We start from the raw sequence: 12,500 nt of genomic DNA on the forward strand, positions 1-12,500 counted from the left end.
CTACTCAGTCTCCAACAGACTCCTCAAAGGTGACCTCTATCTGGCATACAAAGCAATCTCAGACCCCGCCCTGATGGGGCTGCTGCATATCCACAAGTCAAACTCCACTCGACTAATCTGCATGCAAGACCTCAGCCTGGTTTGTAACATCAATAGGACTTGTTGGCAGAACAGATTTGTGTCCCAGATACTCCCCCTTTTGTGGAATAGACTCCCTCTCCACATAAAGCAGAGAACCTTATTAAAATATTTTTAAGCGCAACATGGATAACTGTATGGAGAACAGAAAATACACCCCTGGGATTCCCCCTATGTCCCTGCTGGACAGTTGCATAGGGTGCTGACTTGTTGGAACATGGGCTAAATTCTTGGCTATGCTTGCGAGGGCCTCAGGGCCAATAGACTAGTAACTTCCTATGATCCTATGTGTGTATATATGGTAACAGTTCACTTGGCCAAAAGTTTATTTGCTCAAACAAATGAATTGTGTAGTGCTTTTACTGAATGTTCATTTTACAGACCGTCTAAACTCATGTTTTGATGAAGTAGTTAAGTTGGTAAATGCTAGGGGAGGTCGTGGGTGTTGAGTGAGTGTTTGCAGGTTAAGATAAAAGATAGATAATGATGTAGATTTAGTTGTTTGTATGTATGCTTTTGTTTGTGTAGTGTATGTGATTGTCTTGTGTAGTTGTACTGCTGGTGAAAGGGTTTTGGAAGGTAAGGTATAGAGTTGGGGTCAGGGGTAGTGACATAGGATTAGAATGGTTTACCTTCAAATCACTGAAATGCAGATGTGCAAGTGAGCCTTACACCTAACTGAATTGTCAAAATGTAAAATGCTGTTCCTTCCAAATGATGAACATGGTAAAATTGGTTTTCGACATTTGACATTTCCTGGAGCTGAGCATGAAACCCTTTTGCCATCCGAGGAGTAGTACAGGAAGAGCAGTTCAACATTGTAGGTACGGCAAAACAAAAATCGAAATTTCCACATTGTGTGAATATCCTTTCACACAAGTGCACTCTCACGAATGCATTTCAGTGATGCGAAGGTAAACCGATTAGAACACATAAATAAGGTGGTGTAGGGGGAATAAGCCCCACTGCTCATCCTTACTCCTTTTGTAACTCTAGCCTTATCCCCAGTCCTGCCCATAACAAATAAATTTGCTGTTTTTTTTTGTTTCTGTGTGTATGAGATTTAGTGTTTCTCTAATTATAAAATGAGAATACTTGCCTTTGTTGCAATCAGCTTATGTGGGATTTGGGTATTTAATTTGTGGTCCAGCAAGGTTACATTTGAGAATTGTGTTTTTTGTTTAAGCCAGATTTTGGCTCATGCATCAAGATCTGTAACTGCACTAACATATTTTGTGTATGTGTGTGTCTGTCTGTGTGTATGGGTTCCATTCATAAGGTCAGGGTGAAATGGTCATAGTGTCAAATAACTTAGCTACTGGCATATAACATCGAAAGTAGAGAATTTCATAAAATGCCGGTAGCTACATGTGTGAGATCATGGCACAATGGTGCATATAATTAAGGTATGGGAGACTGAAGCCCTTCATGTGTGAGATGCAGGAGGGGAGCTTGCCCTGCTTCAGAAATTATGGTTAAATTCTATTTTGTGTTTCTGAGGTTTTGGGTATCAGTCTTTTGTGGACTGAACATTTGAGTGTTTGACCTTTTAATAAGAATCTGTGTTTGCATATAAAATATGTGTGTGTGTCATTCAGTCTGTCGAATATTTATTTTATCAACAGAATGTATTCATGCCCTGTTTAATCCAATGTTGTTTTCTCAGACATCTACTATATTTTAAGTAAGTGAGCTCGAGTGTATGTCAGAAAGGTAAGTGTGGGTTTGCGACAGGAAATAGCGGTGTTTGTCTAAATGTTTGCAAGTTATGCTTAGAGTAAGGGTTAGATAAAGGAATAGATTTATACACACATATAGACACAGTCACACTATTTTATTGCACAGTCCAAATTTAATTTTCGAATTAGCACAAAATACATTGTCTCGTTCTTCATCTCTGAATGTAGTATTTATGTTTGTTTTTGATGTCGTCACTTTCAGTTGTCATGGAACAACGAATGGATAATTTTTAAAAACTTTAAAAAAAGTGTTTTTAAGGCTATTAATAGCAGTAAAACTGTCTTAGTTATGAATGCAGTCCTTTTTTGATAGATATAATTCTTGTCAGTAATTGTGTGCATTTCATTTGTTCCGTCAAAGGAGAAAGAAAATCAAGATGGGATCGCTGGGGCCTTTCCAGGGGACGGAAGGATAAAGTGGCCTCCCAACCTAATATACCAGCAAGTATACTAAGTGAAGATGGTACAATAATTGGCAGGCAGTATGTGCGTAATGCATCAGGTAAGTTATGGCTCTGTGAAGAATGTTAACAGTGACAACTATAGCAATCTAACCTATTTCGGTAAAATCTAGTTTGTGCTCAGGCAAATCATATGAAAAAATGCCTCTCTGAACAAAGTTACTCCATCAAGTAATATTTGTACATGTTGGCCTCATCTTCGGTCATCCGGAGTCCATTTCTAATATAGCAAGGTAACAAATGGACATCTCTGGAATGACAAAGCAAAAATCTCTCTCCAACTAATGAAACAGCCGGTGTACAAATTCTGTAGTATGCAGCAAAAGAAGAAACACCAGCTGTACCACAGCAATGTAGTTTATTAAGATAGTAAGCGCTTTCAGGGATCCAACCCCTTCATCAGACAACAAGTGAATATACCTTACACAATTTATAGTGGAATCAATTAAGCACAATTAACTTTCCTTAAAAAAAACAGTAACATTATTCTGTTGAGCATATTAACTAAAGTAAAAAAAAACACAGAATCATAACAATTTTATGTATAAAAAATGTACAAAACACTGCATATAAAGTTATTAAAAACAGTCAACATATAACAATGTTGTGGTCACACAAAAAAAAAATAAGAACATACAAATCTATTAAAATCAACCATGATATGTGCAATAGAACTACTTCATGTATACCTATGTTTATATATGTATATATAAAAAAAAATCAAATAACCTCTAAGCCATACTCATAGGAGTATAGTCATATTGTGTGCAATACCTTAAAAATAAATATAAATATATATATAAAAAATAGATCAAATAAGCATAGAATTGCAACTGATGGCTTAGTTAATGTTTTAATGGCTGAGCTTTTAAAAAAGCTTTCAAGGACACCTTATTCAGGCCGGGGGGTTTATCAGCATTGAACAACATTATCCATTTCTGTTCCACAGCCTCGATGTCATTCACCAAATCCCTCCCTATTCTATTATCAAAATATAATAGTTCTAAAATTAGAAATTTAAATGTATGATTGGACCCTTCGTTTTTATTATGCATGTCAAGGGCACTACTCTCTTTATTATTTCTAATGTCTCTGTAGTGTTCCAATATCCTGGATATCTGGAATGTAACTTTATTGCACAATGTTTATTGCCTCATAAGGCAGTTCAAGCAAAAAATAAATCAATAAAAACATTAAGTTCACAAAAAAAGTTCTAAAGACTGTGTCAAGCTCCACATACGTTTCCATGCAAAAGTTGTAGTGGATATTTTTTCTCAGTCCTTCACCTGCTGATGACAACTAAACTGGTTCTAATTTCTTGAATGTCGTGTTTAGGAATCATCATCATTAAAGGTATATCCATGTAAACAGACAATCTGAATATCAGCAAAAGAGAGACATCATATTTAGCTGTCTTGTTATTTCCAGACAGCTATGGCTGGAATTTGTAGATATGCATTACAGTCTAGAGTAAGGCTTGTGCCACATAGTAGTAGTGATTCATTGCAGTATAAAGTATATATGAATATCCACATGGCAACACAGTACACATCTGAGAAGATAGGTATGCTCTGATGTAGAAAGCAGAACATTGCTTAAAAGCCACAAGCCAGCCACAATGGAGCATAGAAACAATTAAGCTACAGAGCAAGGGAGTGGCCACATGCCAGCTACTGTGAACCACACTAGACTTGATGGCATATGGAGGAGAAGGCTGTTGCCTTTGTGTGTGAGTTTGTGTGGTCTCGGAGTTAGCTGCTACCATATTATGAACATCTGCTGTCTGGTGTCCAGTCTCCTAAGTACATATAGGCTCCATGAAAGTGGACAAAAGAAGAATATATTACAGTAAGAAACCGGGAAACATAACAACTAAAGATACATACAAAAACGAAACTTAAAGGAAAGTGCAGGTGGGGAGCAAACAGTGCATTCTTTTTTGTAAGGATAACTACCCCATTTATATGCATATGCATGTATATCTATCTGTGTGTGTGTGTGTGTGTGTGTGTGTGTGTGTGTGTGTGTGTATGTGTATGTATATATATATATATATATATATATATATATATATATATATATATACATATATATATTTATATATATATATATATATATATATATATTATCTATATATATATATATATATATATATGAGTCTCCTTCTGTATGTCGAAAGTAGGCTTCATTGACAAACAGAAGGATGAGCCCACTTCTGCGAAAGTGCACTACATTAAAAGTTCACTTTCGCAAATGCTGATTCGATGAATCGTGTTACAGTGGGGATAAGGGAATATATCCTTTTCCCCACTGTAGTGCGATCTCGGAGTCAGTATATTTAAGTTGGGGGGTATGGGGGGGTGCAGCCCCCCACATGGGGAGTGCAGGGGGTCCTGCCCCCCTGCATAAATATGATTTAGTGCTCTTTTTTCTGTTGTTTTTTTTTTTGTTATTTTGTGTTTTGCGAAAGTACATTTTCGACAAAGTGCACTTTCACAAAAGTGAGTTTGAGGGTTTACGTTTCGATGAAACATAATTTCGATGGATCAACACATTTCCATATGTATATATACATATATATATATATATATATATATATATATATATATATATATATACATACATATACACATTTATATATATATATATCGATATATATATCGATATATATATATATATATATATATATATATATATATACACACATATCTACATATCTACACATGCATGTCTATACCTGTATCTATAGCTATATGGATATAGATATAGCTATAGATATGAGTGTATTATTAAAGCTCTAAGACAACAAATGTTGGCATTCAAAATATTGACACAAAAAATATCAAAAATGATCTCGTCAACATGCAGCTTGACATACTCCAAGAAACAACCACCATACATGCAACATTTATTAAGTTAAAAAAAAATAATAAAAACCTCATTTTAGAAGAAGGACAAGCCTCCCTGCAACCCCACAACCCCTGCTAATTATATACACTAACTCCAAGATTGGACAAATACAGTGTAATGGCATGTTCCACTACCACATGAATTGTGCAGTCTTGGACACCCGTCCCCAACTGTTTAGTCAATCATAAATGGTTGATTAAACAGCCATTGACCAAACACACATGCCACCTTTTGCAGAGAACCCATATAAATATATATAGTTAGATATATAGATATGTATATATAGATGTGTATATATAGGTCCTATTTATTTAAACAAAGGTTAGAAGTATCAAACCTGCTTGCTACAGGTATTTTATACTGAAATAACAAAATTTCGGAAAATGCCAGTAGATAGTTTTATATGATCACTGTAATGCAGAGAAGGGGATTTTGTCCTTTTCCAGTTGTAGTGGGATTTCAGGGTTGGTGTATATAAAGCGCAGTGTGAGAGGTGCAGGGTAGCTTGCCCCTCCCTCCCCCCACATAAAAGACTTACATTTTTTTTCAATTTATCAGTTTTTTCTTTGTCGATCTTGTGAGATTGGCCTGTTGAAATTCAAACATTTTTTTTAGTATTTAGATCTATATATATATATATATATATATATATAGGGATCTAGGACTACAGCATGAAATTACGTTTCCACGAAACGCAAATGACCGAACACAATTTAGCGAAAGTGCTTTTCAGTGAAAAGCACTTTCGCTAAAGTGTGCAAAAAAAATTAAAAATAAAAAAATTGAACCCCCCCCACATTACTCACATTTACGTGGGGGGGGGGCAAGTCCCCCTGCACCCCCTCACCCCCTACTTTTATATTCTCACTCTGAGATCGCACTACAGTGGGAAAAAGGGAATATTCCCTTATCCTCACTGTGCTACAATCTCAGCAACAGCCATTTCCCCATGTTTTGTCCTTTTTTTAGCACACTTTCACGAAAGTGCTTTTTTGATGAAAAGCACTTTTGCGAAAGTGTGCTCCTCCATTTCACTTTCAATGAAACTGCAATTCGAAAAACAGTATGGATCCCATATATATATATATATATATATATATATATATATATATATATATACATATATATATATATATATATATATATATATATATATATATATACATATACACACACACACATATATATATATATATATATATATATATAGATATATGTGTGTATATGTACATAGATATATATATATATATATATATATATATAGATACATACATACACACATACATATATACAGAAAGAACAACTGTCGAAGAGCTAGCCACCAGACAGCATAAACACTGGCTGTGTGTGTATGTGTGTGTGTGTGTGTGTGCGTGTGTGTGTGTGTGTGTGTGTGTGTGTGTGTGTGTGTGTGTGTGTATATATATATATATATATATATATATATATATATATATATATATATATATCGATCCCTATCAGATGATAGAAATTTCATATGACTGGAACTCATTTGACTGAGACCATAAGACTGAAATTTCAAAATACTGAACAATCACTTGACAGAAACCCATAATACTGAAATCCTTCAATGTTAAATTTCAGCATACGGAATTGTAAAGTGGACGATATAAAACCAGAATAGATGGGGGGCTATGCCCCCACACCCCCCCCAATGTGGGGGCCTGTGCCCCCCACATCCCCAAACTATATATATTAACTCCAGGATCGCACTACAGTGGAGAAAATCACAAAAAATCAATCTCAGGCACCTGCTTCCTTGCATCAATCTCAAAAGCTTAAAATGGCAGAATACATTATCATGCTGATCAGGGAAAGCCAATCTACTCCCTCCAAATGGAAAAGAGATCTGTCCCCTGTAGTTTTGTCTGAGCAAGTCAGATGACTCTGATGCATCTGAATATGAAGACATGCAGTCCCTCTCTACTTATGATGATTCTGATGCAGAGGATTCCATCCCTTCAGTCTCTCCCCCTGTGGATTTTTCCTTTGGGGAAACCCTTCATACCTTATGGGAGCATTTCCAATGGGAGAGTCAGGGCTACCCTCAGTCTAAAAAGAGACTCAGGGAATTCTTAGATCTTCCACAGCACAGACCCTTAGCCATTCCCCCCAGTCCTGGATGTTGTGAAGGATTTTTTCCTGGAATCCAGCTTGACTCCTGACACCCTCCCTCCTGCACCCAGAAAGCCAGACAGATACTATAGAGTCGCTGACTTGTGCAAATTTCTTTTTAAAAGTCCTACTGCTGACCCTGAGTTAATTTCTCAAGGGCCTAAAGGGAATAAAGCAACCTCTGCTAAGAATCCCACCTCCTCAGATAGGGATTCCCAAGCACTAGACAGATGCGGTAAAAAAGTATACACCTCAGCTACTCTTGCTGTCAGGGCACTACATTGTCAGCTCCATATGCTAAAATTTCAGCAACATACCCTGGAACTCCTCAAACAAAAAATGTCTTCCTTTCCTGCTTGTGCAGAATCGAGTTACAAGAGTTAATGCATTCTCCAAATCAAGTAACTAAACACAACTTGCACTGTGGTTTTGATGCCCTAGAAGCTTTTTGCAGGGCAGCAGTCACTTGATCTATCATTAGAAGGCATGCATGGCTTAATGAACAGCCCTTGCAAGACCATGTCAAATCTAAATTGTTGGATACCCCCTTGCACAAAGACAACTTATTTGGCACTAAGGCAGAAGTGGTCTTAAAAAAGATGGAAGAAAAAGCAAAATCTATGCAGACAGTTAAGGATTTCTTACAGGACCAGCCACCCAGATTCAGCAGTTATTGTCCCACCAAGCACTGGTCGTTTCCTGCTCCCACTAAGCCAGTCCAGCCCAGACGCAGGGGAACCAAACCCCCAGGCAGCAACCACAGGGAATACAGAGATCTAAGCAGTGGACTACCTCCACTTTAAAACATGGGAGTTCTAAGCCAACTCCTCATGGTAAGAACTCACAATGACTCACCCACCCCATCCCTCTGCCCACTTTCACTTACCCCTAGGAGAAAAACTCTCCTTTCATGCAAGCACCTGGGTCACCATTACCAACGACCGCTGGGTTCTCAACATAGTGTCCCAGGGATACATAATTTCTTTCCACACCCTTCCAACCCCAAAAGGGTTCCCAGATCTACCTCCAAACCAGTGGGCAGAGGCTCAAAAGCAAGTCCTTTCACTGTCCTCTATGAGGGCAGTAGAACTCATTCCTGCAGAACAGATAGGCCAAGGTTTCTACTCCAGACTTTTTCTGGTACCCAGAAAAGAGGGCACCTGGTGCCTCATCCTCGATCTATCCATTCTAAACACCTTTCTGGTGATCCCAAAATTCAGAATGATCACCCTCCAGCAGCTGCTACCAATGCTCTCCAAGGATGCTTGACTAGCCACCCTAGATCTAATAGAGGCCTACCTCCACATTCCTATCAGGGAATCATGCAGGAAATATCTCCGTTTCAGGGCAGGATCTCAGCACTTTCAGTTCTCTGCGCTTCTCTTTGGCTTATATACTGCTCCCAGAGTTTTCAAAAAATGTCTGGCTTCAGCCAATTCCTTTTGCAGACAAAGGAATATCCAGATTTACCCATACTTAGATGACTGCGTAATTCAGGCAGACAGCCAGGAAAAGCTGCTCAAGTGCCTGGCCTTTGTAAAGTCCCTACTAACCTCCCTATGGTACACAATCAACGAATAGAAATCCAAACAGGTGCCCACCCAAAGGATTATGTTCCTGGGAGCAAGCCTGGACACAGCATCCCAGATGGCATTCCTTACACCAGAAAAGCAAATTTTTCCTGACAGCCTACTTCTCTCAACTAGCCACCGGACCCCATTTATCTGCAAGGAAGATCCTGCAAACTCTGGGGTTCATGGCATCTTGCATACTACTCATTCCATATGCCAGACTGCATATGAAGAAACTTCAGTGGTACCTAAAAAGCCTTTGGTGTCAACACTCCCAAGACCTGGAGACTCTTATACCTATAATTCCTTGCCTCAGAAAAGATTTTCTTTGGTGGGCAACAGCATGCTCCCACAACAAGGGACTACCTTTCTCACCACCCCCTGCCACCCAGACCCTCACCACAGATGCCTCAGACCATGCCTGGGGTGCACACCTGGATGGCAGGTGCATACAGGGTCAATGGTGCCCACAGAAAAATCCCTCTGCACATCAGCCAAAAAGAGATGATGGCTGTTCAGCACACCTTGATAGCTTTCAAGCCCCTTTTCTCCCAGGGGCTCTCCTGATCAAAACAGATAACACAACTGTGATGTGGTATATCAACAAGCAGGAAGGGACTCACTCCTACCCTCTGTGCAATCTGGCCATGACCCTTTGGCACACAACCTCTGCCATGCAACTCCACCTGTTAGCACAATTCCTACCAGGTTCTCTCAACTCTTTGGCAGACCAATTAAGCAGAAATCTCTGGACCCACATGAGTGGCAGCTCAACAGAAGAACCTTCATCCTAATAACTCAAAAATGGGGCACCCCGAAGGTCGACCTCTTTGCCACCCTCACCAACCATCAGCTCAGCAAATTCTGCACCAGGGAGCATCACTGCATGGCTTGGAAAGTGGATGCCCTCTCCTTCCCCTGGGTCAATCTGTCGGTCTATGCCTTTCCTCTGCTACCTCTCATCCCTAGGGAACTGCTCAAAATAAACGAGGAAGAACCAAGGACAATTCTTATAGCTCCAGACTGACCTCGCCAGCACTGGTACCTCTTGCTGCGCAGCTTGTCCCCACTGCCATCATGGCATCTTCCTCAAATTCCAAACCTCCTGACCCAGAGGGAAGGGGAATTCATGCATCCACAATTGCAGACTCTCAGTTTGGCAGCTTGGCTTATTCCCTAATCTCCGAGCACTCTGCTAACCTCAGTAAACAAGTTCTAGATGTTATACATGAGGCCAGATGCCCTAGCACTAGAAAGTCTTATGCTGGCAAATGGAAAAGGTTCTGCACCTGGATCCAGGGTATGGGAGCCAATACGGCATAGCCCTCCCTCCCTCTCATCATGGATTACTTAGCTGACTTGTTACACAGTGGTCTCTCTTTTTCCTCTATAAAAATTCATGCCTCTTCTATCTCTGCTTATTTCCCCAGTGAGCAGCCCCTTTTCTCACACCCCTTGATCAAACAGTTCCTAAGAGGGGCTAGCAACTTGAGGCCACCCAGAAGAGCACCAACCCCAGCTTGGGACCTTAACTTTGTGTTGGAAAAGCTCACCCTGACCCCCCCCCCCCACCTTTGAACCAGCTTCTTCTGTAGAGCTAAAATTTCTCTCCTGGAAGACATCTTTCCTTCTGGCCATCACTTAAGCCAGAACAGTCTCTGAGCTGCAAGCACTCATGGGATGGGAGATAGGAAATTCACCCCGGGGATCACTTCTGTGGCTCTGATCGACAGGGGCACAGGAAAATATTTTTTTTGGATGGCAAAAGCCAGGGTACCATTTGGCTAGGCTTATATAGGCCCTAGGGCCAATAGCCTAGTACCTACCTATGAACCTATGACTGTGGAACCCATCATCTTCCATGCTGACAGGGTATCCCTCAGAACTAACCCATCCTTCATGCCCAAGGTGGTGTCCAATGTGGCTCTCAACCAATCCATTCATTTGCCCACCTTTTTTCCTAATCCCCAGAACAAGGAGGAAAGGATCCTGCACTCTTTAGATGTGCACAGACAGCTCAGATTCTGTCTAGACAGGACTAAATCCTTCAAAAAGTGGGATCAATTGCTGGTTAGCTTTGCTACAGGGGCAGAAGACAAAGCCATCTCCAAACAAACCATTTCCAAATGGATAGCACATTGCATTAATTTCCGCTACAAACAACATGGAAAGCCTGCCCCCAAGGGGGTCAAGACTCACTCCACCAGAGAGGCCTCCACCTCTGCAGCTTTTCTCAGAGGAGTCCCCACCAGGGACATCATGGAGGCTGCCACCTGGACATCTGTTCACACTTTTACCAAACATTACCACCTGCCTCTCTTCTCCAAATCCAGGGCAGATTTTGCATCTGCAGTCTTGCAGGGCATCCTAGCCAGCTCCTGGTTTCCTTGTCTACCTGCACCCATTTCCTCAGCTTTGGGAATCAACCCAAATGTGATGACTGCAACAGTGAAACATGAACAACATAGTACAGTTGTGTACACTTACCATAAATGTAGATGTTCGAGTGTTTTCACTGTTGCAGTCCTGGTTTCCCTCCCTCCATCCCCCTTTTTCTTCTCTTTCCTTACAAGGGACATATTGGTATTTACTTTCTACTGAACCTGGCTCCTACTTGGGGGCTCCTGACAGGTTAGGGCAAGAAAAACTGATGTAATGGCGTTGGCTGCCTTACCTTATACTACTGACAACCTGGCATCAGTCCTGAAGCGACAGCAACTGATGCAGAAATACTAAGCCTCTGGTATTCGGGCTGACTGAGGGCTACCCTGGCAGGGATAACCAAAATGTGATGACTGCAACACTGAATACACTCAAACATCTACATTTATAGTAAGTGCACACAACTGTACTTTTTGCATACTCCCACTTGATGAGCATCTCATTAAGGGGGAATTTACATGACAAAGAACTACTCAGCTGGAGAAGTTTTGCACTTCTCAGTTGAGCGGCCTACTAATCGACAATATGAGGCAGCACAGGTCATAAATGACCACACACACAGTCACATACTTCCATTATCACAGACACACACACACACACACACACACACACACACACACACACACACACACACACACACACACACACACTAAATAGAAAGATATATAGAGTATACTTGTGCTGTTAGAGCGTCTTGGTTATGGTAAATGCAGTCATATCAGTCCCAATGTGTACTGGTGCCAGTAATTATACCAGTCCCCTTCCCTGATCCCTTGTCAAGTCGAGCTGCCATTTCCCTTCAGACATAGCCTATTGTTTGGTGGGAGGAAATCATCCTGAGTAATCTAGTAGATGAGGAACATTAATACAACTTTTTGGCTGATCTTTGGACACAGACACACACACACTCACACACACACACACACACACACACACACACACACACACACACACACACACACACACACACACACACACACACACACCCTTGCAAAGACACTCTGACACTCAGGCCTGCGCCCTTCTGCTGCACTCCTATTTCCTCAGCCCCCTCTTTAACCCTCTCCTCCTCCCCGCCCCCTTCCCTAAAACCTTATCCATTG

The 12,500-nt window shown here is 40.6% G+C and overlaps 1 protein-coding gene across 2 annotated transcripts in view; it reads left to right on the top strand.

The window, feature by feature from the left end:
- Positions 1-12,500, top strand: part of SPEG (striated muscle enriched protein kinase) — a 2,687,905-nt gene that overhangs the window by 2,395,547 nt on the left and 279,858 nt on the right. For both annotated transcript variants that reach the window (XM_044075871.1, XM_044075873.1), the window contains one exon: positions 2,239-2,379. In XM_044075871.1, the coding sequence (XP_043931806.1) occupies positions 2,239-2,379 (141 nt within the window). The remainder of the gene's footprint in view (positions 1-2,238; positions 2,380-12,500) is intronic.

The sequence above is a fragment of the Protopterus annectens genome, chromosome 6.part1 (assembly GCF_019279795.1).
Source record: "Protopterus annectens isolate FY-2018-M chromosome 6.part1, PAN1.0, whole genome shotgun sequence".
NCBI classification, from domain to species: domain Eukaryota; kingdom Metazoa; phylum Chordata; order Ceratodontiformes; family Protopteridae; genus Protopterus; species Protopterus annectens.